General features: G+C 58.0%; 1 protein-coding gene and 1 long non-coding RNA gene across 2 annotated transcripts; one reads left to right on the top strand and one right to left on the bottom strand.

Moving 5' to 3' along the window:
• Positions 1-624: 624 nt before the first annotated feature.
• On the bottom strand, positions 625-2,820 carry LOC135327655 (uncharacterized). The gene is made up of 3 exons (XR_010388084.1): positions 2,665-2,820; positions 2,309-2,472; positions 625-1,898 (listed from the first exon to the last, which is right to left on the bottom strand). It is a non-coding gene; the product is annotated as an uncharacterized LOC135327655 (long non-coding RNA).
• A 13,323-nt stretch (positions 2,821-16,143) lies between these two features.
• Positions 16,144-24,560, top strand: LOC135327394 (maestro heat-like repeat-containing protein family member 2B). Its single transcript, XM_064505523.1, has 16 exons — positions 16,144-16,195; positions 16,485-16,576; positions 17,508-17,673; positions 18,003-18,101; positions 18,605-18,756; positions 19,240-19,383; positions 19,644-19,736; positions 20,450-20,519; positions 20,629-20,742; positions 21,422-21,495; positions 21,642-21,761; positions 22,815-22,922; positions 23,280-23,430; positions 23,886-23,926; positions 24,265-24,406; positions 24,541-24,560. The coding sequence occupies exons 1-16, from the start codon at positions 16,144-16,146 to the stop codon at positions 24,558-24,560; spliced, it is 1,638 nt and encodes a 545-aa protein (XP_064361593.1).
• Positions 24,561-24,894: the final 334 nt, after the last annotated feature.

The raw sequence follows: 24,894 nt of genomic DNA, 5'->3' as shown, positions 1-24,894 counted from the left end.
CCCCCCGGAAACGGCCGCAGAGCCCCGAGCGCGGCCCCGCCGGCCCCACCACCGGCCCGGGGCTCCCCCGACACCCCCGCGACCGGCCCCGCCTCAGCTCCGACACTGCCCCCGCCCCTCCACGACCCTCCTCCCCCCGCTCCCCGACACGCTCCCGAGCTGACACAGGAGACCCCCCCCCCGCGCTCCTCCGACCGCGCAGTAAACCGCACCACAGCCCCGGTGCACCCCCCTTCCTCCCCCCGCCTCCGTGGCCCCGGGACGCTCCCAGCCGCCGGGACCCCCGGCACATGCGGGACCCGCAACCTGCAGCGCGCCTCCCCCGGCCCCGCTCACCTCCTCCGCGGGGCGGCCGCCGGGCTGGGCCCGAAGGGCCGTGCTCCGTGGCAGCTCCGCTGCCCAGCTCCTGCCCCAGCGCCAGCTCCCCCCAACTGCGGCCCCAGCCCCCAAATGTGGGCCTGCCCTTGCCATCAGCCCCACCTGGGGCCTGTCCTGCCACCCAGCTCCCCCTGGCATTCATCCCAGCCCCAGGGCCCGCAGCTGTGGGCCTGCAGGAACTGGGCAGGGGGCCTGGCCATCAGCCCCTTCAGGGACAGCTGGGGCTGCCAGGGCAGCAGAGGCACCCCCACTCTCCTGACAGCAGCTTGCTGAGAGCTGAAGGGAGAGCCCTGCCTGGGGTGTAGAGTGCGGAAAGGGGAGTATGCGGAGCACAAGAGAACAAATCGAGAGCTCTGGGTGCAACACAAGTCAAGAAAAAAAAAAAAAAAAACAAAAAAGAACAACGATAGAGCAAACAGAGTGACTCGGGGGGCACCAAAAGGAGGGCCCTGGGGCACACCCAGAAGCACCCAGAAAACTCCAGGACAGGAGAAAAAGCTAAACAGAGACCTCTGCGGCGTGCCGCAAAACACACACGGGGCCACGGGGCGCACCGAAAGGCACGCAGAGGGCTCGGGGGCAACCCAGAATGTGAACTGAGGGGTCCTGAGGGCATCAGAGGGCAAGTGCAGGGCTCTGGGGCAGACCAAAATACAGAGGAAGGGCCTTGGCGCACACCAGAGGGGTCACCAGGCACGCCGCAGGGCTCAACGCGGCTGACAGGATGGCGCCTGCAGGCTGCCCCAGGCACACGAGCGACACTGCGGAGTGCCAAAAGCAAATCCGGGAGCGGTTCGGGGACCTCACGCAGCCCTGGAGGGGCTCTGGCAGCCCTCGCGATGAGGGGAAACACCCCCAAGAGCCCCGAGGGTCCAGGCAACGCAAGGGAAATTCCCCGCAGCTCTGGGAACAGCACCGGGCTCCCTGGCAAGTGCAGGCACTCCCAAGTACATGGGACTCGGGGACCAGCTCCCAGCCCCGGACACAATGCATAACCTCCTGCCTCAGGCATCGTGTTCAGGCAAACCGCCCTGGAGCTCGGCACCAGCGTGCCTCCCCTTACCTACGATATCCAAAGAGTCACCGCCGCACCAGCGTCTGTCCGTACGTCCGTCCGTCGGGGAAGGGTCAGCTCCTGCCCCTGCCCTCGACATGGCAGGTGTCCGAGTAGCCTCCCCCCAGTGCTTTTTCCTTCAGGGCTAGGATTCAGCTCGGAGAGCTGAGAGGAAAATGCCTGATCCCGCCTGCCTGCACTTCTGCCCCAACCCAGGCCAGAGCCCCTCAGGTTACTTAGTCCTCAGCGCTGCCTCGGGGAGGCCGAAATAACTGCTAACGGTCATTAGCCATACTTACCCTAGTTACCCGTGCCAGAACGCCTCCTCCTGTAGCAGTTCCTGGTGATATCGAGGGGCCGCTGCATTCTGGCTTCCTTGTTTCATCCCGTCCCTTCGGTATTAACCGCAAGCAAACGCTCGTCCGTCTCTTCTCCTCGTCAGCATTTGCTGTCCTTGGTTCCATCTCTGTAAGGAAGCGATAAACTCGCGTTTTACTTCCAGTGAAACGCTTAGGTTTATGCACGATCTTTTTCTCTTTACCCTGTTTTCTTTTTCCCCCTTTTTTTTCTTTTTTTCTTCTTCTTTTCCTTAAGGGAAAGGTCTTAATACGGCACTTTGCACCATACGTTGCAGGGTAAACGGTCTGGAAACGTTACACACAGCAATTAGGGCTAGGTTATTAGGCAGGCGGGCACGTCGCCTAATACCTTCCTAACGCCATCTTCCACGAAACCTTATTTTTATTCCGCTTCAGTGTTATTGTTACTGTTCGCAAACCCTCGTATGCATGCGCTTAACCGACAACTCTCTCGGTCTTTAACTACGTGGAGGAACGACAGCCCTCGATTTGCCTGTCTCCCTTTCAGACCTATTACCTTTTTGAGACTGCTCCTAGCTTCCTCTTACTCTTGCATGCTGGCCTCACAGGCGACGACCAAAACGAACAACTGGATCGCTAGGTCTAGCCCCCTCTCTTCAAGATGTGCCCCTTCGCGGCTTACGTTTCTTGGTCTCTTCAACTTCAGCCGTGGCAATTAATCTAAAAAAGTAAGTATGACATCTATTCCTTTCCGTAGCTGCGCGTACGATAACAAAACAAAAGAGAAACAGCCAAAGCAAAGCTAAGGCAGATACAGGGAACAGCAGCCACAGGGCAGGAACGGGTTACTCAGTCCTCAGCGCTGCCTCGGGGAGGCCGAAATAACTGCTAACGGTCATTAGCCATACTTACCCTAGTTACCCGTGCCAGAACGCCTCCTCCTGTAGCAGTTCCTGGTGATATCGAGGGGCCGCTGCATTCTGGCTTCCTTGTTTCATCCCGTCCCTTCGGTATTAACCGCAAGCAAACGCTCGTCCGTCTCTTCTCCTCGTCAGCATTTGCTGTCCTCGGTTCCATCTCTGTAAGGAAGCGATAAACTCGCGTTTTACTTCCAGTGAAACGCTTAGGTTTATGCATGATCTTTTTCTCTTTACCCTGTTTTCTTTTTCCCCCTTTTTTTTCTTTTTTTCTTCTTCTTTTCCTTAAGGGAAAGGTCTTAATACGGCACTTTGCACCATACGTTGCAGGGTAAACGGTCTGGAAACGTTACACACAGCAATTAGGGCTAGGTTATTAGGCAGGCGGGCACGTCGCCTAATACCTTCCTAACGCCATCTTCCACGAAACCTTATTTTTATTCCGCTTCAGTGTTATTGTTACTGTTCGCAAACCCTCGTATGCATGCGCTTAACCGACAACTCTCTCGGTCTTTAACTACGTGGAGGAACGACAGCCCTCGATTTGCCTGTCTCCCTTTCAGACCTATTACCTTTTTGAGACTGCTCCTAGCTTCCTCTTACTCTTGCATGCTGGCCTCACAGGCGACGACCAAAATGAACCACCGGATCCCCAGGTCTTGCTGCTTCTCTTCGAGATGTCCCCCTTCGGTGGGCTACCCTGCCAAACAAACCAAAAAGACTGCCGAGGCCGCGAGGGTACCAGATTTTCAGAGCGCTTCTCCGAGGCTTTCGGGGTGACTGACGTCACCGCTTCGCTTCACGTTACTCACAGCTACCTTCGTCTATTACTTAGGGCTAAACCTGTTTCTGTTTGCAGAGGGGCTTGTTGCTTGTTTAAACTTGACATATAGTCCATAACCTGCTCTGCATGCTCCCTAGTCCCTTCTGCTTTTGCAACACTTGTGGTAATTCAAGGCGGTAATTAAGAGTCCCCATTGCCCCATAGGCTGGAGCGAGACATTGCTGCTGCTCTGAGGAGGTGCCTAAAAGCCACGCTGTTTTCGCTAGCATCACTGGGGCTTCTCAGAGCCCATCGGTGTTCTCTTTGGCTCTTCCCGAGCCTTTTAGGTTTTTTAGGCTATTCCTTAGCCCTCCATTTTAGGGCAATGTTCTCCTTAAGCACTGCGCACAGCACGATTATCCCAGATCAGCCACATCGTGCACACACAGAGGCTTCTGAGAGGCGGCTCAGAAGAAAAGAGAGAAAAGTCTCTTTGTCATCCGCACATTCACCCATCAACACTCTTCACCAGGAAGTGCTCTAAGTTCCTGTTTCTCTAAAGCGGGACTGAGTCGAGGCGGAGACGCACATCGCACCCCATCTTTGTTAGAACGCCTCACTGCTGCGGGCACTGGGTCTGGCAGCAGTTTGAGGAATGTTTGGGGCCTTGCACAGAGTGCAGGGGAAGGTCTGGAGTCAGTGACAACATTGCGGCAGGGCTCGGAGGCGTTTTGGGGCCTGTGGGGGTGTTGGGGCAGGATTTGTGGGTGGTTTAATGGCTCTGGGGGGGCTGGTTGCAGGAAGGGTGGGACTCTGCGGGGCCCTCAGGGCAGGGGTGCCATCCCAGATGCGTAGTGAGCACACAGGGGTGCCCTACGTGGCTCTCAGCTCGGCGGGAGCAGCCACCGGTCTCCCACCCCACCAGACAGGGGAGCGGGGCGGGGGGGGGGGGGGGGGGGGGAGAGGAGGTGGAGGGATCTATGAGCTCGCAGAGAACGCCAGAGGAGGCAGCAGGGAACTCCCCAAGGACCCCGCGTCCCAGACGAGAGGAGGCATCAGGCTGCCGTGCCGCTGCTAGAGACATCCAGACCCCCGCGCAGACACCCCCCCCACACTCCTCCAGGCTGCGTCCGCAGGGGCGAGCGCACGCCCCGGCCCGCGCTGGGGAGGAACCGGGGCCCTACAGGCGACACACGCAAAAGGGAGAGTCAGAGCCGCGCTCCGGCAGACCCGGCGCCGCGCAGACCCGGCGCGGCGCGGCGCCGGGCCCGACTCCCCCCCCCCGCCCCGCCGCCTCCACGCAGCGACGGCCCCGGCTGGCAGGACACAGCCCGACACCCGCGGCCACCCGAAGGCGCACGCTCGCCTCACCTCGCCTCACCGCGGCCCCCACATGCTCGACTCCAGCCCGCCTCTGCCCTCGCCCGCCGCCGTCCAGCGAAAACACCCGCCCTGCTCGCCGCCATCTTGCCCGCCGCCGCACCGCGCGTGCGCCGGCCGCCCAGGGCTCGCGCCGCCGCACCGCGCGTGCGCCGGCCGCCCAGGGCTCGCGCCGCCGCACCGCGCGTGCGCCGGCCGCCCAGGGCTCGCGCCGCCGCACCGCGCGTGCGCCGGCCGCCCAGGGCTCGCGCCGCCGCACCGCGCGTGCGCCGGCCGCCCAGGGCTCGCGCCGCCGCACCGCGCGTGCGCCGGCCGCCCAGGGCTCGCGCCGCCGCACCGCGCGTGCGCCGGCCGCCCAGGGCTCGCGCCGCCGCACCGCGCGTGCGCCGGCCCAGGACCGCGCGAGAGGGGCGGGGGGAGCGCGAGGGGCGGGGGGAGCGCGAGGGGCGGGGGGAGCGAGGGGCGGGGGAGCGCAGCGCGAGGGGCGGGGGGAGCGCAGCGCGAGGGGCGGGGGGAGCGCAGCGCGAGGCAGCCCAGACCCGCAATGGCCCCACCCTCGCGTGGTCGCAGCGCCGCGCTGCAGCCGGCCGGCTCCCGCGCGCCAACCGCAGCCCGCCGCGCCACCCCGGCGCTCAGGCCGAGCAGCGAGCGCCCCGAGGCTGCTCTGCCCGCGCCCGAGAGAGCGGCGGGCATCAGCGAGCAGGCGCTGGGGCTGCCCCGGGGAGAGAGCGCCGCGGAGCAGCTCCGAGACGGCACTGCCCGTCCCCGCGCCCCCAGGAAGCACCGAGAAGGAAAAGCCCTCTCGGGAAAAGCGCTCCCGGTCCGTGAGCACCGGGCAGGGGGCACGAGCGCGGCCCCTGCGCTTACCCGTCCCCGAGAGAGCGCAGAGTAGCGGCCAACGCGGCGACCGGCAGCGCGCACGTGTGCGCCGGCTGCCCGCAACGGTCTCCGTACGCAGCGGTGGCCGCCGGCGGCTGCAGTGCTGCCTTGTCGACACGCGAGGGCAGCCGTGAGCGCGCCGGAACGCAATGCGCATGCGCGCCCCCCCTCCCGCGTGCAGTGCCGCCTTTCAGACACGCGAGGGCAGCAAGGAGCAGGGCGCAGCGCTTTCCTGCCCCCCTTGCAAAATACTCGCTAGGCAAAAGTGGCTTGGGCTCCTCCCGAACGCTTACCTGGCTTCATTACTACAGCTATTAGGAACCGAAGTGCATAGCCTTCTAGCAAAGGGAACGACCGTCTTTTCAAAACTTCCCGCGACTCCCCAGAATTGTCACTGCCTTGCATCAGCAGCCAGCTTCTTCCAACCCAGCCGCAAGAAACATTTTGCCTTCCCGGCAGAACTTTCTGCTCCCCGGGGGGTCCAAAGGAAACCCGTCACTCACTACTGTCTGTCAAAACGTACCGGAAGCCCTCAAATACAGGACAAGACGCCTTCTCTAAGGAAGCTGACTACTAGGTCTGCTTCACGGCAGCTTCTCCCCAGTATCAGGCTCCACTCAATAAACAAAATAGGACGAGAAATGTCTTCATCTGCTCCAAGTGCTTTCGTATAAGAGAACAACATCAAAACGAGGTATTATTGCATTTAGCCTCCACTACACGTGCTACCCCAGCGCCACGGACTTGCTTTAAAGCATCAGTGACGTACGCGGTCTGGCAGTAATTAATATTCACAGAATGAATACGCACTCGATCGAGTACGGGTGTTCATAAAAAGCTTTGCCAGTGCGTCGCTAGGTAACAAACCTAGACAAGCAGCTATTTGCCCTGATCCTTCGGCTTACATTTCTTCTGCCGGATGTAGTCAAACGTACCTGCATGCAGTGGCCTTGCGAGGCAGTGACACGGTGTCCGTGGGGTGGCTGTTCCAGGGTCTCTCGGGCTGTTCCAGGGTCCTCGGACAGCAACGGTGCTGGTCAACTTTCCCTTGCGCTGCACAGCAGGACAGCTCCGCACCGTGCCCTCCCAGCACCGCTACTCCTCCCAGCAGCTGCCTAACCGGCCCCAATCCTGAGCAAAGCTACGACCCCCAGGAGCCCGCAGCACCCCTCCTACTCTTCCCGCCCTCCCCATTTCCAAGAGGGACAGCCCCAGCCCCCGGGGACAACCCTGCCTGGTCACGCTGCTGTCCGAAAAGCGGATTCGTTGCCCGCTGTGCACTAAGCCAATAATGACACGCTCAGGAGAGACATTTGCTTATTTATTTCAGAGTTGTGCAAGCCTGGCTGCTCGGTGTTTTCCCCACAAATCAAGCGCAACTTCCCCCCCCCCCCGCCCCGGCTTTCCAAGTAGCATTTATACAAGTTGCAAGGTTTGCAACTTTCCCTCTTACACCGGTTGGTTAGTGATTTACATACAATTCTAATATTGCTTACACACCATTTTAAAACTACGCATGCTCAGGGGAGGGGTCTTCACCTGGGCACAGGTCTTTCTGACCTATGGGCGTGATTTTCTTGTATTATAATGAGGACAGTTCAGTTCGGGGATACCTCGAATTCCTTTGCTAAATTGGCAACGTCTACATAGAAAACAAAACATTTTGATTTACTATTTCTTTAAGGCTTTAGCACTTCTAGCATGGCCTTGATTAAAGAATTATTTCCTCCCAGCAAATGGGGGGGGGGGGTACCTCCTCATCTGCCTAGTTTAAACAGCAGGAACACTTTCTGAGCTTCCAAGGTTGTCTTGCAACACCATCGGAGATGGAAAACACTTCCTGCCCTGTACCGGGGAAAAACAGGGGCATTCCACTGTCCCCCGTGACCTGTGGGGACTCAGGCGTGAGTGACACATGTCCAGTAAGGAACAGACCCAGCGGGCACTACAGCTCCTGGCCTGCCACGCGGCCACCCGCTGGGAACCCCGCTGGCAGGGACCTGCCGCCGCCGCCCCCCCCGCGGGGCCACCTCGAGAGGCGCAGCATGGTCACCCAGTAGCCCCGCCTGAGAAGACTACACCTCCCAGCATACCGTGCACGCGAGAAGGGCGGCCCGGAAGCCCAGTGCCGGAAGACTACTGCTCCCGGCATGCCATGCCAAGCAACATGGCCGCCCGGAAGCCCAGTGCCGGAAGACTACCGCTCCCAGCATGCCGCGCTCAGAACAAACAGGCCCCACCGGAAGCCCAGTGCCGGAAGACTACTGCTCCCGGCATGCCGCGCCGAAAGCTACGGCTCCCCGCAGTCCCGCACCCCAACTCCCGCCCCCCACCCGCAGCGCTGGGGCACCTTTGACCCTCGGCACATTCCGTTCCTTTCCGTCCCGCCCCCCTTCCCCTTCCCCCCTGTCCCCCCGGAAACGGCCGCAGAGCCCCGAGCGCGGCCCCGCCGGCCCCACCACCGGCCCGGGGCTCCCCCGACACCCCCGCGACTGGCCCCGCCTCAGCTCCGACACTGCCCCCGCCCCTCCACGACCCTCCTCCCCCCGCTCCCCGACACGCTCCCGAGCTGACACAGGAGACCCCCCCCCCCCCCCCGCGCTCCTCCGACCGCGCAGTAAACCGCACCACAGCCCCGGCGCACCCCCTTCCTCCCCCCGCCTCCGTGGCCCCGGGACGCTCCCAGCCGCCGGGACCCCCGGCACATGCGGGACCCGCAGCCTGCAGTGCGCCTCCCCCGGCCCCGCTCACCTCCTCCGCGGGGCGGCCGCCGGGCTGGTCCCGAAGGGCCGTGCTCCGTGGCAGCTCCGCTGCCCAGCTCCTGCCCCAGCGCCAGCTCCCCCCAACTGCGGCCCCAGCCCCCAAATGTGGGCCTGCCCTTGCCATCAGCCCCACCTGGGGCCTGTCCTGCCACCCAGCTCCCCCTGGCATTCATCCCAGCCCCAGGGCCCGCAGCTGTGGGCCTGCAGGAACTGGGCAGGGGGCCTGGCCATCAGCCCCTTCAGGGACAGCTGGGGCTGCCAGGGCAGCAGAGGCACCCCCACTCTCCTGACAGCAGCTTGCTGAGAGCTGAAGGGAGAGCCCTGCCTGGGGTGTAGAGTGCGGAAAGGGGAGTATGCGGAGCACAAGAGAACAAATCGAGAGCTCTGGGTGCAACACAAGTCAAGAAAAAAAAAAAAAAAAAAAAAAAAAAAGAACAACGATAGAGCAAACAGAGTGACTCGGGGGGCACCAAAAGGAGGGCCCTGGGGCACACCCAGAAGCACCCCGAAAACTCCAGGACAAGAGAAAAAGCTAAACAGAGACCTCTGCGGCGTGCCGCAAAACACACACGGGGCCACGGGGCGCACCGAAAGGCACGCAGAGGGCTCGGGGGCAACCCAGAATGTGAACTGAGGGGTCCTGAGGGCATCAGAGGGCAAGTGCAGGGCTCTGGGGCAGACCAAAATACAGAGGAAGGGCCTTGGCGCACACCAGAGGGGTCACCAGGCACGCCGCAGGGCTCAACGCGGCTGACAGGATGGCGCCTGCAGGCTGCCCCAGGCACACGAGCGACACTGCGGAGTGCCAAAAGCAAATCCGGGAGCGGTTCGGGGACCTCACGCAGCCCTGGAGGGGCTCTGGCAGCCCTCGCGATGAGGGGAAACACCCCCAAGAGCCCCGAGGGTCCAGGCAACGCAAGGGAAATTCCCCGCAGCTCTGGGAACAGCACCGGGCTCCCTGGCAAGTGCAGGCACTCCCAAGTACATGGGACTCGGGGACCAGCTCCCAGCCCCGGACACAATGCATAACCTCCTGCCTCAGGCATCGTGTTCAGGCAAACCGCCCTGGAGCTCGGCACCAGCGTGCCTCCCCTTACCTACGATATCCAAAGAGTCACCGCCGCACCAGCGTCTGTCCGTACGTACGTCCGTCGGGGAAGGGTCAGCTCCTGCCCCTGCCCTCGACATGGCAGGTGTCCGAGTAGCCTCCCCCCAGTGCTTTTTCCTTCAGGGCTAGGATTCCGCTCAGAGAGCTTAGAGGAAAATGCCTGATCCCGCCTGCCTGCACTTCTGCCCCAACCCAGGCCAGAGCCCCTCAGGTTACTTAGTCCTCAGCGCTGCCTCGGGGAGGCCGAAATAACTGCTAACGGTCATTAGCCATACTTACCCTAGTTACCCGTGCCAGAACGCCGCCTCCTGTAGCAGTTCCTGGTGATATCGAGGGGCCGCTGCATTCTGGCTTCCTTGTTTCATCCCGTCCCTTCGGTATTAACCGCAAGCAAACGCTCGTCCGTCTCTTCTCCTCGTCAGCATTTGCTGTCCTTGGTTCCACCTCTGTAAGGAAGCGATAAACTCGCGTTTTACTTCCAGTGAAACGCTTAGGTTTATGCATGATCTTTTTCTCTTTACCCTGTTTTCTTTTCCCCCCTTTTTTTTCTTTTTTTCTTCTTCTTTTCCTTAAGGGAAAGGTCTTAATACGGCACTTTGCACCATACGTTGCAGGGTAAACGGTCTGGAAACGTTACACACAGCAATTAGGGCTAGGTTATTAGGCAGGCGGGCACGTCGCCTAATACCTTCCTAACGCCATCTTCCACGAAACCTTATTTTTATTCCGCTTCAGTGTTATTGTTACTGTTCGCAAACCCTCGTATGCACGCGCTTAACCGACAACTCTCTCGGTCTTTAACTACGTGGAGGAACGACAGCCCTCGATTTGCCTGTCTCCCTTTCAGACCTATTACCTTTTTGAGACTGCTCCTAGCTTCCTCTTACTCTTGCATGCTGGCCTCACAGGCGACGACCAAAATGAACCACCGGATCCCCAGGTCTTGCTGCTTCTCTTCGAGATGTCCCCCTTCGGTGGGCTACCCTGCCAAACAAACCAAAAAGACTGCCGAGGCCGCGAGGGTACCAGATTTTCAGACCGCTTCTCCGAGGCTTTCGGGGTGACTGACGTCACCGCTTCGCTTCACGTTACTCACAGCTACCTTCGTCTATTACTTAGGGCTAAACCTGTTTCTGTTTGCAGAGGGGCTTGTTGCTTGTTTAAACTTGACATATAGTCCATAACCTGCTCTGCATGCTCCCTAGTCCCTTCTGCTTTTGCAACACTTGTGGTAATTCAAGGCGGTAATTAAGAGTCCCCATTGCCCCATAGGCTGGAGCGAGACATTGCTGCTGCTCTGAGGAGGTGCCTAAAAGCCACGCTGTTTTCGCTAGCATCACTGGGGCTTCCCAGAGCCCATCGGTGTTCTCTTTGGCTCTTCCCGAGCCTTTTAGGTTTTTTAGGCTATTCCTTAGCCCTCCATTTTAGGGCAATGTTCTCCTTAAGCACTGCGCACAGCACGATTATCCCAGATCAGCCACATCGTGCACACACAGAGGCTTCTGAGAGGCGGCTCAGAAGAAAAGAGAGAAAAGTCTCTTTGTCATCCGCACATTCACCCGTCAACACTCTTCACCAGGAAGTGCTGTAACTTCCTGTTTCTCTAAAGCGGGACTGAGTCGAGGCGGAGACGCACATCGCACCCCATCTTTGTTAGAACGCCTCACTGCTGCGGGCACTGGGTCTGGCAGCAGTTTGAGGAATGTTTGGGGCCTTGCACAGAGTGCAGGGGAAGGTCTGGAGTCAGTGACAACATTGCGGCAGGGCTCGGAGGCGTTTTGGGGCCTGTGGGGGTGTTGGGGCAGGATTTGTGGGTGGTTTAGTGGGTGGTTTAATGGCTCTGGGGGGGCTGGTTGCAGGAAGGGTGGGACTCTGCGGGGCCCTCAGGGCAGGGGTGCCATCCCAGATGCGTAGTGAGCACACAGGGGTGCCCTACGTGGCTCTCAGCTCGGCGGGAGCAGCCACCGGTCTCCCACCCCACCAGACAGGGGAGCGGGGCGGGGGGGGGGGGGGAGGAGAGGAGGTGGAGGGATCTATGAGCTCGCAGAGAACGCCAGAGGAGGCAGCAGGGAACTCCCCAAGGACCCCGCGTCCCAGACGAGAGGAGGCATCAGGCTGCCGTGCCGCTGCTAGAGACATCCAGACCCCCGCGCAGACACCCCCCACACACTCCTCCAGGCTGCGTCCGCAGGGGCGAGCGCACGCCCCGGCCCGCGCTGGGGAGGAACCGGGGCCCTACAGGCGACACACGCAAAAGGGAGAGTCAGAGCCGCGCTCCGGCAGACCCGGCGCCGCGCAGACCCGGCGCGGCGCGGCCCACGGCCCGACTCCCCCCCCCCGCCCCGCCGCCTCCACGCAGCGACGGCCCCGGCTGGCAGGACACAGCCCGACACCCGCGGCCACCCGAAGGCGCACGCTCGCCTCACCTCGCCTCACCGCGGCCCCCACATGCTCGACTCCAGCCCGCCTCTGCCCTCGCCCGCCGCCGTCCAGCCAAAACACCCGCCCTGCTCGCCGCCATCTTGCCCGCCGCCGCACCGCGCGTGCGCCGGCCGCCCAGGGCTCGCGCCGCCGCACCGCGCGTGCGCCGGCCGCCCAGGGCTCGCGCCGCCGCACCGCGCGTGCGCCGGCCGCCCAGGGCTCGCGCCGCCGCACCGCGCGTGCGCCGGCCGCCCAGGGCTCGCGCCGCCGCACCGCGCGTGCGCCGGCCGCCCAGGGCTCGCGCCGCCGCACCGCGCGTGCGCCGGCCGCCCAGGGCTCGCGCCGCCGCACCGCGCGTGCGCCGGCCGCCCAGGGCTCGCGCCGCCGCACCGCGCGTGCGCCGGCCGCCCAGGGCTCGCGCCGCCGCACCGCGCGTGCGCCGGCCGCCCAGGGCTCGCGCCGCCGCACCGCGCGTGCGCCGGCCGCCCAGGGCTCGCGCCGCCGCACCGCGCGTGCGCCGGCCGCCCAGGGCTCGCGCCGCCGCACCGCGCGTGCGCCGGCCGCCCAGGGCTCGCGCCGCCGCACCGCGCGTGCGCCGGCCGCCCAGGGCTCGCGCCGCCGCACCGCGCGTGCGCCGGCCGCCCAGGGCTCGCGCCGCCGCACCGCGCGTGCGCCGGCCGCCCAGGGCTCGCGCCGCCGCACCGCGCGTGCGCCGGCCGCCCAGGGCTCGCGCCGCCGCACCGCGCGTGCGCCGGCCCAGGACCGCGCGAGAGGGCGGGGGGAGCGCGAGGGGCGGGGGGAGCGCAGCGCGAGGGGCGGGGGGAGCGCAGCGCGAGGGGCGGGGGGAGCGCAGCGCGAGGGGCGGGGGGAGCGCAGCGCGAGGGGCGGGGGGAGCGCAGCGCGAGGCAGGCCAGACCCGCCATGGCCCCACCCTCGCGTGGTCGCAGCGCCGCGCTGCAGCCGGCCGGCTCCCGCGCGCCAACCGCAGCCCGCCGCGCCACCCCGGCGCTCAGGCCGAGCAGCGAGCGCCCCGAGGCTGCTCTGCCCGCGCCCGAGAGAGCGGCGGGCTTCAGCGAGCAGGCGCTGGGGCTGCCCCGGGGAGAGAGCGCCGCGGAGCAGCTCCGAGACGGCACTGCCCGTCCCCGCGCCCCCAGGAAGCACCGAGAAGGAAAAGCCCTCTCGGGAAAAGCGCTCCCGGTCCGTGAGCACCGGGCAGGGGGCACGAGCGCGGCCCCTGCGCTTACCCGTCCCCGAGAGAGCGCAGAGTAGCGGCCAACGCGGCGACCGGCAGCGCGCGCGTGTGCGCCGGCTGCCCGCAACGGTCTCCGTACGCAGCGGTGGCCGCCGGCGGCTGCAGTGCTGCCTTGTCGACACGCGAGGGCAGCCGTGAGCGCGCCGGAACGCAATGCGCATGCGCGCCCCCCCTCCCGCGTGCAGTGCCGCCTTTCAGACACGCGAGGGCAGCAAGGAGCAGGGCGCAGCGCTTTCCTGCCCCCCTTGCAAATACTCGCTAGGCAAAAGTGGCTTGGGCTCCTCCCGAACGCTTACCTGGCTTCATTACTACAGCTATTAGGAACCGAAGTGCATAGCCTTCTAGCAAAGGGAACGACCGTCTTTTCAAAACTTCCCGCGACTCCCCAGAATTGTCACTGCCTTGCATCAGCAGCCAGCTTCTTCCAACCCAGCCGCAAGAAACATTTTGCCTTCCCGGCAGAACTTTCTGCTCCCCGGGTGGTCCAAAGGAAACCCGTCACTCACTACTGTCTGTCAAAACGTACCGGAAGCCCTCAAATACAGGACAAGACGCCTTCTCTAAGGAAGCTGACTACTAGGTCTGCTTCACGGCAGCTTCTCCCCAGTATCAGGGCCCACTCAATAAACAAAATAGGACGAGAAATGTCTTAATCTGCTCCAAGTGCTTTCGTATAAGAGAACAACATCAAAACGAGGTATTATTGCATTTAGCCTCCACTACACGTGCTACCCCAGCGCCACTGTGACTGCTTATTAGCAATAGCAATTAACAATTACGATTAGTGGTTTGATTTTCTGTTAGTCTAAGTATCTGATGTTCTTGTACATGCTATATTAGATTTTTGTCACAGGAACAGTGAATAAACAAGAAGCCACTGTCTTACCATGTGAGCTAAATAAGAGTTGTGAATACAGTTCTGTGATTAAACATTTGGGTGGGGGGGATGTCTGAACGTTCCTGGCTAATGAATTCCCAGGAGTTGGCTGATGAGAAGAATAATTTAAGATTTCTTTAACTGATATTTTTTAAACATTTTAATATGTGGATCTAAATGGAAGCTGCTTGTAACTCAAAAATCAATTTTTATATTTTAACATTGCTATCTGTAATACTTGTACATTTAAAATATATTAATTGAAATGCACACTAACTGGAAAAAAGCTTTAGGCAACAATAATAGAATACTGTTACTTTTTTCTTTTTTACATTTTATTGGCAATATGCACAAAAATGTATTTCCATACACAGGAAAAAAAAAGATTTTCCAGAAAATATGTTTACGATTTTATCTTTATTCACTCTCATATGAAAAGTACAGTCACATAAGGTTGTCTTCTTGTAATCTATTGAGAAATACTCTATCTCCAGGGTACGGCATAAGCCTCTTTTTCTGAGGGCATCGACATCATGGCAGAAAAGAAAGAAAGAAAAGAGCCCATCAGCCCAGGTGACCACTCCATCTCCGGTCGCTGGAAAATGCCAATTGAACAGAAAAGGAGGTGTGAGAAGACGCGCAGATACCGTCCATACTCCTGACCACTCCAGAAGTAAGACCCACGTACGAGTGACTGAGCGAGATGGGGAAAAGTGGCTTTGTGGGAGGGCAAGGAGCCTGCTCCTGAGCCCGTGCCCACCTCTGGTGCCATCCCCCAAGGGAGGGACTGCCTGGGACACCAGCCCGCAGCGGTCAGCAGACGTCTGTGAGGTGTGCGTGGGACGCGGGGGTGTCACAATGGCCTTGGCTGCCCGCCCGGGCGTCTGGGGAGGTGGGGTCTTCAGTGGCTTGCTCCTTCACCTGTGAGGAGGTAGCTGGAGCGAGCACTGCTGTCCGGAAGGAATTCCTTCTGAGATGAAGAGATTACGATTGTGGTGGGGTAAGGGCCACTCCTCAGTTCTTTATGGCAGGCCCACAGAGCTCCTCCCGTTCGGGGCTGTCCTCTGCTCGATTTCTAAATGCCTGATCTCGACCTGGATCCTCCTGCTGTGAACTTCTCACCCAAGGAACTCATCCACAAAATCCCTCGGAGGGAAGGGAAAGGAAGCAACCAAGGCAGAGTCGTTTTTCTGCTGTGTCTCCTCGGCACACTGCAGACAACTTTGATGCCATCTACCAGACGTCAGGCCTGCCTGCCTGAATCTGGTGGCTCCAATACGCCCACCTTTGGCTGGGTAATAGAGGCACCTGCTGCAAACCAGCTGGTCTTCTGGTGTTAGCAGTGAGGGGAGGGATTTCCCTGAAGGCTGGGGAGCCGTTTGACCCTGCCTGATGCTAGTACCTGAGGGCAGGTAATCCTCAGCTTGTTTCCTTCCAGGTCGCTTGACTAAAAGAGCTTCCCGGGTGAGACCTGAGGAGCCTGAGGATGGAGGCGTGGATGCAGAGTCTCCTCCTGCAGCCACCAACACCTTGCCTGGCTCTGTGGTCTCCTTTCTGTGCCAACTGCAGGAAAATGAGGTAAGGGAGTGGCAGTTTCAGTGGATTCCGCCTGAATTCAAGCACTTGGATTCCGAACGTGCCTGGCCCAGGCACCAGGGGATGTGCTCTTGCCACATGGTAAATGCACTCTCCTGCAAACACCGCATCACAGAAATGCAATTTTTGCCAGTCATTAGGAGACAATGCTACTGCACATCATCCTTTCTCACAGAAGGCAGGAGTGCAGTAGAGGACACGGCCAACCTTCTGGTCATTTGCTCTCCCCAGGCTTCCTCCTTTTGTCGACATATTCTCTGAAAACTTCCTGAGCGCAGCAGTAGTCCTACACCCACCCTAAGCCCCCGGCCACCTCTCTGTCTGGGCTGCTGTCTGCGGCTCCGACCATGCTTTGATCTTTGTCGACTTCTCAAAGACAGTGAAACATAAACATAATTTGAGAACCAATCTGTGCAGGGAAGGCAGATCTCCCGGTATGATCCACAAAAGTTACCCCAGGAACTTCCCTAAGGAGCCGGGGGAAGCCTGTGAGTCAGGCCCTACCAAGGAAGTCTGGAAATGCCATTGTCCCGTGTATTCCTTTTGCCCCCGGCACTTTGTTTGGTCTAGAGGAGCTATGAGCTCTTTGGGGCAGCAACTGTGTGGTTGCAGAATATCCAGCAGAGTGGAGGGAGCTGTGAAGTTGGGGAGATCCTTACCAGAGCAATGGGTGGATCCTCCGTTTGGCGAAACACTTCCTTGTGAGGCTGGTCACTCAGCTACTTTCTAGGACTAGATCCTCGAAATGGAGCTGTCTGCATGATGCCGTTTGGGAAGGCTGTACGGACCAAGTGCTCTACGACATCCTGGTCATCAAGGAGAAAGAAGTTCAGATGTTCCCTGTTCTGATTTGTCCTCAGGGTAATCGGGTAGAAATTTACCAGGAACTGGGGAGAATCCTCCAGGAAGATGGCGACCATTTGGAGAGAGATCTGTTAAGCCAATTAATAACATTGGCTTCAAGGGATTTGAGAGTGGCAAGCTTGTTCTCTTCGAAACTAGTCAAAGCATCCTGCCTAGAGCCCTGTTGTCTGGAAAGCTATAGCATGACACCAAAGATCTCCCCTTTGCCTTAAGAACCAATGACAGTCCCCAGATCCCACTATGGGAGACTCTTCCTCAGGGCAGCTGACTCCTTGAGGGAAAGGGCCATATCCAGCCAAGCTCTTGAGCAGGTGCAACCTCTGAAGTAGCTGCCCTGTGTAAAGTGGCACTGGGCCTTTGGCTGCAGCTGAGGCAAGCAGGCCCACGACTGCTGTAACAAGCATGTCTGTGCTGAAGGGAAAGGCTCCAGGCAGGGAGGCAGAAACTCAGCCTGCTTCCACACGGTTGGCCATTGGATTACCGTTCTTAGGTAGTCATCCTGCTTTGAGGAAGAGGCATGGCAAAGTGCCAGTCCCTTCCCTGCTGTACCCAATATTCCATCTGGCCTTCTGTGTGGAGCGTGTTCGTTGCTGGAGCCTTCTGGGAGCTTCTCTGTTCCTATTCTCCCGCTGTCACAAAGGGAAGGGAGAGGCAGCAGTAGCACAGAAGGGCAAATGGTCAAACTCTTTCTTGACCAACAAGTTTAGGACTGCTGAACTGCTTACCTTTCACAAAGGGGCAAAGCGGTGGCAGCCAAACAAGGCAGGGAATATTTATCACTGATGGATCTCTCTGGAGAGATGACGTTTCTCTCACTCTTCCCTTCAACATGGAAATGTAGAGCTGAAGTCATACAGCCATCGTTGGCTAGTTCCATCTGCCCCGCTGCCTCAGTCTTTCCTGTGCTGATGGTTTTCCTTCATGGTCCTTTTGTAGGGTGTAACGGATGTCGTGCAAAGAGCAGCAAGTGACATCCTGGTCTCCCTGGCCCGCTCTCACTTCCTACAAGTCATGGAAGAGCTACAGCGTCATCTGAAGCCTGTGGAGGATATCCCTCAGGAATTTGTTTTTATAACCCTCAGCAAACTGGCCACGAGCTATGGTACGGCAACTTGGGCTGCATGCTTTGGTGCTGGCTTCTTTGAGCAGCGGGAGAAGGGTTTCGGTTGTTGGAATATGGGAGGGCTACAGGGTTATGGCTTCCACATCTTTTGCTGCCTGGGAGCAGTCGGAAGTGGTGGCTTTGTCCCCTGAGCTAAGTGCCCTAAGGATGGGACCGTGGGAAGACCCAGCCTAGCGGAGTTCTGCTCCACTCTGCTTCCAGTCCCACCCTGAAGGGCTTCCCTGCTCCCATCCCTCGGGGAAGGGCACCCTTGCTGAACAGCTTTCCTGACAGCAGGTTGTTTGCTTTCCCTCTGCCCTTCTCTGCAGCACTGAGCTGCATCCCGTTTCTGGAAATGACCTGGAATGTCATGTACACCATGCTGGGGCGAGTACAGAGCAGCAGGATGAAGCAAGCCTTCTGTGCTGGTAAGTGTCCACCTCTAGTGCCAGGGCTGCACTGGGATGCAGAGGGAAGGGGAAGTTAGTGAGCGGCAGTCGGCACCCAAGTCTCTTCTCTCTCAAGCTGCTACTGCAGGTTCTGAACCTCTAGGGAGCTCCAGCCCTTAAAGCTCCAAACAGTCTGTACAACATAAAAGAATGTCTAAAGCTCAGGAGATGGCTGTGGCCAGGAAGGGAATGGAGTTGTTGGAGTTTTACTACTCAGCTAATTTTACTACTCAACAGCTAATCTTGGAGGGGAGAAAAGGACTAGCAGGAACAAGGAGGAGAAGAGGGAGGAGAGAAACAGCTTAGCATTTCAAGGAAGGCATTTTCAAACATTTCACGCCTGCCCCAGAACCCAAAACTGCTCTGGAGCTAAGTGCTGATGAGCATGGGACGGCAGTTTGAGACAGGCTGGAGTGATAATGCAAACTCTTCTCTCTGGGACATACTTGACAGAGTGACCTTTCTCCCCATTTTTCATGCAGTTCTGGAAACGTGGTCGAAAGGGGTGACTGTTTACTTCCAAGACTGGGCAAAGTGCTCCTTCCCTCGAATAGGGGAAGCCCAGCTTTGTGAGAAGACATACCCTTTCTTCTGCTACGTGGTCAGAAACTGGCTGGACTGTGAAGAGAAGGAGGTGAGACTGGCTGCCTTTGTGGCCCTTTAGCAGCAGCAGCTGCAGTGCTGGAGTTCACCTGTCTTTCTGGGGAACAGTGGTGTCACGTCAGGAGAAGTGCTTTCCAGGGAGGAAGCAGGTCGTTGAGGCGTTGTCTAGAGCTGGGAGCCTGCTGCAGCTCGACAGTGTGGAAATGCTGTGGGCCAACAGGCAGTGTGCCTGGAGTCCCGCTTTGCAGCCTCGCGATGAACTAGTGAGGCCAGGCCGGGTCTGGAGAACCGCCGCTGGGAACCAGCCAAATTCCAGTGGCCTTTGAGCCCCAAGGGTCTTGGGTTTAGAAGAGGGGAAATGTTCTCTCTCTTCTCGAGCAAGACCGTTTCCTCCAGAGGAAGCTGGGAAATGGCGGTCTTTGGGAAGGGGGAAGTTTGTGTCTGGGGGATGCTGCCTCCTAGAGCAGAGCTTCAGTCGGAGCAAACAAAGGTCTTCTGTCTTCCTTGTGTGCAGCTCAAGGAGGACATCATCAGGGCTGTGGCAGCTATGATGGGCCTCCTCCTTCATCAGGAAGAGTATCAAGGGCATGTGTGCGACCAGCTCTCCTGGCTCTTGGACCAGTATGAAGAGGTCCAAGATGGTTTTCACGTGACCAAGGTGAGGTGTCTGGCAAGATACGATGTGGCTGCATGGGTCAGGGTGAGTGTGTGCTGGGATCAGGGAGCTGTGGGAGTTCCTGGAGGAGCTGGGAACCTGTTAGAGAAGAAGCCAAGACAGTCGCACACAGATGGAGGGGGAGGCTTGATACTGCCTGTTTTTTCAGGGCAGAGAACAGCCAACTGTGGAGGCATGCTGTCCTGTGTTAATGAGCTGCTCTCACTCACAAGCCACCCTCTCGTTTTCACTTTTTCTTGTAGCGTCTCAGGCATTTCTTGGAAGCTGTGGAGAAAACTGAGCCCTTTATCCCCAGGGAAAGAGTTTTTATCATCTGCATTGTTGTGCACAACCAGGTAAGCAGGGGCTGAACATCTTGCACTTCCCTCTGGGTTAGCAGGTCTGCCTCTGGTTGGCAGGAAAGACCCACGGGGTGGCAGGGCAGAGTTTCCCTCCTTTGGGCTTTTCTCATACCTTGCAGTCAGGTCCATGCAGCTGTTGAGGCCCCCATTCCGGCCAGGTGCCCACGGACTTTTCCAGGGCTGCTTTGCCTGGTTCCAGGGACAGCTCAGTTCACAAAGGAGTTTCCTGCTCGGGCAGAGAGCAAGAGGAATCTGGAGCCCAGAGAGCTGAAGCTGAGCCTTGGAATCCCAGCCAGCCCTTGTATCCTAACGGCCTTTTGCTGCTGCGGAACTGACTGGAACTCAAAGGTTGCTCTTGCCTCTAGGGCGTAGTCTTTGTTTTGGCTGTGGGTCCCCTGTCGTAGGCTCAAACTCCCTCTGGAGCATTAGAGTGGAGCTGACAAGACGCTCAGGAAGGTGTTCATCTCTGACTCCAGGATCTAGAAGCTGTCTGTCAGAGCACAAGCTCATCTCTGGCCTCTCCGTAGAGTTCCAGAGAGACAGAAGGGTGGGGGGGGGGGAAGCAGAAGACAGCTTTGTGAGGACAGAGCACTGTCCTTCTTGAATGGCATCTTTCCCTGTGAGTCCCCAGGGAGACAAGACCTCATAGGAGCGATTCTTTTCAGTCTCTCTCAAGACTGATCCTAAAACGTACCTCATTCCCACAGCTCTCGGATGTGACCAAGAAGCACCGCATTGGCCATAAAACAGAGCTGTGCCACTGCATGCTGCTACTAGGTAAGGAGAAAACAGAATTTGGCTGTGGTTTCTTTGAAACTCTCCTGCAAAGCTCTGCAATGGGAGAAGAGCTTGATTGTTAACCTAGAACATGATTTCTTCCCTCCAGCCCGAAGCTTCCCTGAGGAGACCATGGAGTTTCTGTACTCACAACTGGAGGCTGAGAACGAGGCTTCTAGAATAGCAGCCCTGTCTCTGCTGAGATTCTTTGTTCATTGTGACCGTAAGTAACACTAGGAAGAAAATAGGAGGAATGATGTACTTTGGCTGAGGGACTACGAGCAGAAACAGCCAAGAGCTGAAGCCATGAACTGCCAGAGCCTGATCAGAGGAGGTGTTCAGGCTGTGCAGTTGGGCTGTGGTAGACCAGACTCCTCTGCAACCTGAGTGCACAAGAAGTGCACACTCCCTGAGGTATCTCAGAAGTCGCCCGAGTCCCCTTCAGCTCTGAGAAACAGGCCAGCAGCCTTGTCAAAATCCATGGAGGGCACACGCTTAGTGTGGACCAAGCACCTTACCATGTTTCAGCTGAGAAAGGGTGAAGCACAGAAATGCGTGGGTGCTTACAAAGACTATGTTACCCAAATGAATTGTAGTCTCCAACCGTATCAAACCCAGCCGAGCAGTCTGTCTGGATAGTTATTGACCACGCTTCGTCAGGGGTGACAGCTGAAGCTCAGTAACACTCCGAGCATAAAGAGTAGTGAATTCCAGTGTGGATCCCATTTTTCTAACTCTCTGTGTTAGGCAGTCCCTGTTGCTCCTGGCTTCTGCTGCTTCCCCTGAAGTCAGATTTTGGCCCCGTGCTTTCTGTCTAGCTGTCCATGAGAAAGCAGAGACATTTTGACAGTGCTCTTTTGGAGGGGTGGGCTCTGCCTCAACGTACCTGTACTTCCTTTCAGCAATGGCGATAAGAAAGAACATGTTCCTGGTTGTCAAGGCAGTGGAAACTGTCTTTGGAGACCACCGGAGTAAGGTGAGGTGGCTGGGGAAGGGATGGTAGCCTGATGAGTGACAGGGGAAGCATTTCCCTACGCAGTTTGGATCTAGCCTAGGCATATGTTTCCTGCTTCGGAGAGAAGGACTCATGGTTACTCTTGTTTGCAATCTCCTCCCCGGCAGGTGAAGGTGGCTGTTCTTGGTTTCATCAAGGAACTGTTCAGCTCTGGTGTCGAGAACTGTTCGGCCTGGGGTCTGGTGGCCTATGTTTTCAGGGAGTTCAGTCGGGCCACCAGCAGACTGGTAAGAGGAGAATGTGACATTTGGGGCTTTGTTTTGTGCCTTTTGTCCACTGACTACTGCACTGAGCTTCCCTGAAAATGTGGAGGCCCCCAAGCAGCAGCCCTTGAGTGCCTGGTGCCATGACCTCATCAGCATCCCAACCGACTTGAATCGTGGGTCTCTCTGTTGCTGTCAAGGGTGCGGCTGTGGTGCTACACCACCATGTCATGCAATCGGAGGCACCGTGGGAGAGTAAGAAAAGAGCAGTGGTGCTGCCAGGGATTTCAGCAAAACTGCTTGGCAAAAGCCACCCTGGAAAAGTGGATTCTCAGCAGGATACAAAGGTGGACAAGTCTTTTCTGAACTGCTGATGGATGATCAGCAAAAGACAGAAATTGTGGGCTAAGCAGGACAAGCCGGAAAAGCTCTCCAGTTCTTTCCTTGTCCTCCATATTTCTGTCCAAACCTGTCCTGCCCTCCATGCAGTGCTTTCGGGCCCTGTGTGCTTTCTGGAAACAAAGGGACCACAGGCACCTCTTTCTTAGGTGTTGCCAGCCAGGTCCACAGGGAATGACTCCTTGTAGGTGGCTCACCAGAACAAGGACTTGGTGAAACTCTTGGCTTTGGCTGTGCCTTTCCTCTTGTTCAGTCATTTGCTGTGAGGCTCCTGAAGGCTGCATTTGTAAGGAGAAGCGTGTCAAGAACTCCCACCTCCTCTTCCTTGTCCTTGGGGCCAGTTCTGCTCTCCTTTCAGTGCAGGAATTGAGCAGAACTCCTCTGAAGAGCGTTTCTTTGGTGTCATTAAAACAGAGCTCGGGCCATTGAGCATCTGCTGTCGCGAATAAACCATTTACCCCCATTGGTTGGGTAATTGCAAACAGGCAGTTGCTCTCTCTGCATTCTGTGTAGTTTTCCTTGCAGTCCAGGATGTGACCCCTACTATAGGATTTCCCATTGTCTTACCTCAGGTGACCTGTGCTCCCAAAGCAAAAGCCAAGTCTCCTACTGAAGCCTCTAGCCTCTTCCTGAAGAAACAGTAGCTGATGGGAGTGTTTTCAAACTTGTGTCTTGCAGGAGACAGGAAACCTCTCTGAGAGGGAAGCAGTGGCAGAGACCGCGCTTCAAACTCTCTGCTTACATGTCCTCGACACCCTGGACGTCTCAGCAAGCGGCATGACAAGAGTAAGTCATCCCACCACCTGGTGCTACTCCTTGCCTTGAGGATACCTTCTTCTAGCCCTCCCCCTCCCTGCTGACAAGCTCTTCCGAGCACGGGGCTACCAGAATGTCTTGTCGGAGGAGAGGGGAAATGAAGCCTTGTGAATAACAGTCCAAGAGATGGGCTCAAGTGGGGATTAGGACAGTGGACTAGAAGGAAGAGAGACAGAAGAGAAAGGGTGGGAGAGACATGACGTAATGCCCTGGAGAGGGCTAACAGTGGAGGGGCTGGGTCATAGCCACAGAGGACAGCCACTATGAAAACAGGAGTTGAAGGGATGGAAAGAATGACGTGCTGAATTGCTGTATTTTGCTCTGCAGCTCCTATGGCCAAGGCTCCTCCAGTTCGTAGTGCCAGCTCAGTACACTGGCACTCTGGTCCCACTCTCCCGCTGCCTCAGGGAGCTCGTGGAGAGACAGGAGAGAGCAGAAGAGAAGGAGGAACCCAATTACCTGTGCTACCAAGAACGCGGTAAAAGAGAGAAACTTCCAAAGTATTCTGTCCTGCTCTGTCAGGTGGACAGGCTGAGCCTGTGTGTGTCTCTGTCCCCTGGCAGACCCAACTGGGAGGCTGGGAAGAGTGAACAGCACAGCCTTGCCCTTCTGCTAGGTGACAGGGAGTCCTGCCCTGTATTTCCTTTGTGGAAATTTCCTCTGCATTTCCCAGAGAAAATGCTTTGCTCTTCATTTCTCAGCATTCTCCCTGTAAAATGGAGGACTCCTTGCTGGCAGTGCTGGGGAGTTACCTTCCTTTCGGCACGTTAATTGCATGGATACCCTAAGATGGGAAAAGCTGGGGGAAGGCAAATTTATCAGCAGATTATCAGGCCCCTTCAGTCCTGTCCTGGAGGCTTTGCCTGGGATGGACGGGTGATCATCTTGTGTGGGACTTGGCCTGCTGAAATGGATCTTTCTTTCTCTTTCCAGCCAAACTGCCAACTCCCCAGGCTCTGCTGGTACGTCTCCTGGTGAGTAGTTGGGGACTCCTCGGGGCAGAGTTTTCCTGACCAAGGGAAAGGGGGAGAGCTCCGGATGGAGACTGCTTTCAAGGCAGATGCTTGCAGCCTTCAGGGAGGAACAAGCCTGCTGGAGGGCGTCTTGCCCTCCAAGGACTGCCTGGGCATTCCCAGTGTGGACCTCTCGAATAGCAAGGACGCGCCATTCCTCAGGGAGGCAGTGCAAAAAGAGAAGCAGTTCTGCTGTGTGCTGCCTGCCATGGCACCTGCAAAGCCCCTCTCCTTTCTCAGACAAACTGCTGTTCCTCTGTCAGGCTGGAGCTCTAATTCTCTCTCCTTCCCTCTTCCAGGTGCTTGCTTGCTCTCCTTATGAAGGAGGTGGCCATGGAGCTGTTGCCCTGCAGCTGCTGAAGACCCTTCACAGGGCAATTCACAGAGCGGTGGGGATTCCCTGGATGGCCCAGATCCCTTCCTTGCTGCAGTACCTTGAAGGTAAAGTGTCCGCTGGGAGGGGATTGATTTGAAGAGGACAGAAGGGAAGTCAGGAAAAGGCAGGTCCCCAGAGTGCCTGAGGACAACGGAGCCCTTGAGTGTCTTAAAGCTGTCTTGTTCTTCATCCCTCCCAGTTCCAGGGAGCTGGAACTGACAGCTGAGAGAAGTAATGCTCCTGAAATAATCTGATCCCTGTGTGGGCTTTAGCCTGGCATATTGCATCAGAATGGCAGGCTCTGGCAGCATCCTCCCACCCTTGCTTGGACAGTGTTTGTGAGTGGTTACATTCCCCCTTGAGGAGATTTTGTGGCACTGCCCTCTCCTTGGAAGCTCAGAGTCACCAGTCGAGTCCAGCTTGGCAGTGGCAGTTCTCTCTTGCACTAAGCTCCAGCTGGTTGTGAAAGGCCCTTCTGCCTCATTTTTCTTCCTGTGAGGAAATAGACAGCTGCTTTGACCAGCAGTCAGTATTCCCCAGCGTTGATTCCATG

This window comes from Dromaius novaehollandiae, chromosome 2 (assembly GCF_036370855.1).
Source record: "Dromaius novaehollandiae isolate bDroNov1 chromosome 2, bDroNov1.hap1, whole genome shotgun sequence".
NCBI lineage: Eukaryota > Metazoa > Chordata > Aves > Casuariiformes > Dromaiidae > Dromaius > Dromaius novaehollandiae.
This window is presented reverse-complemented; position numbering and strand designations above follow the sequence as displayed.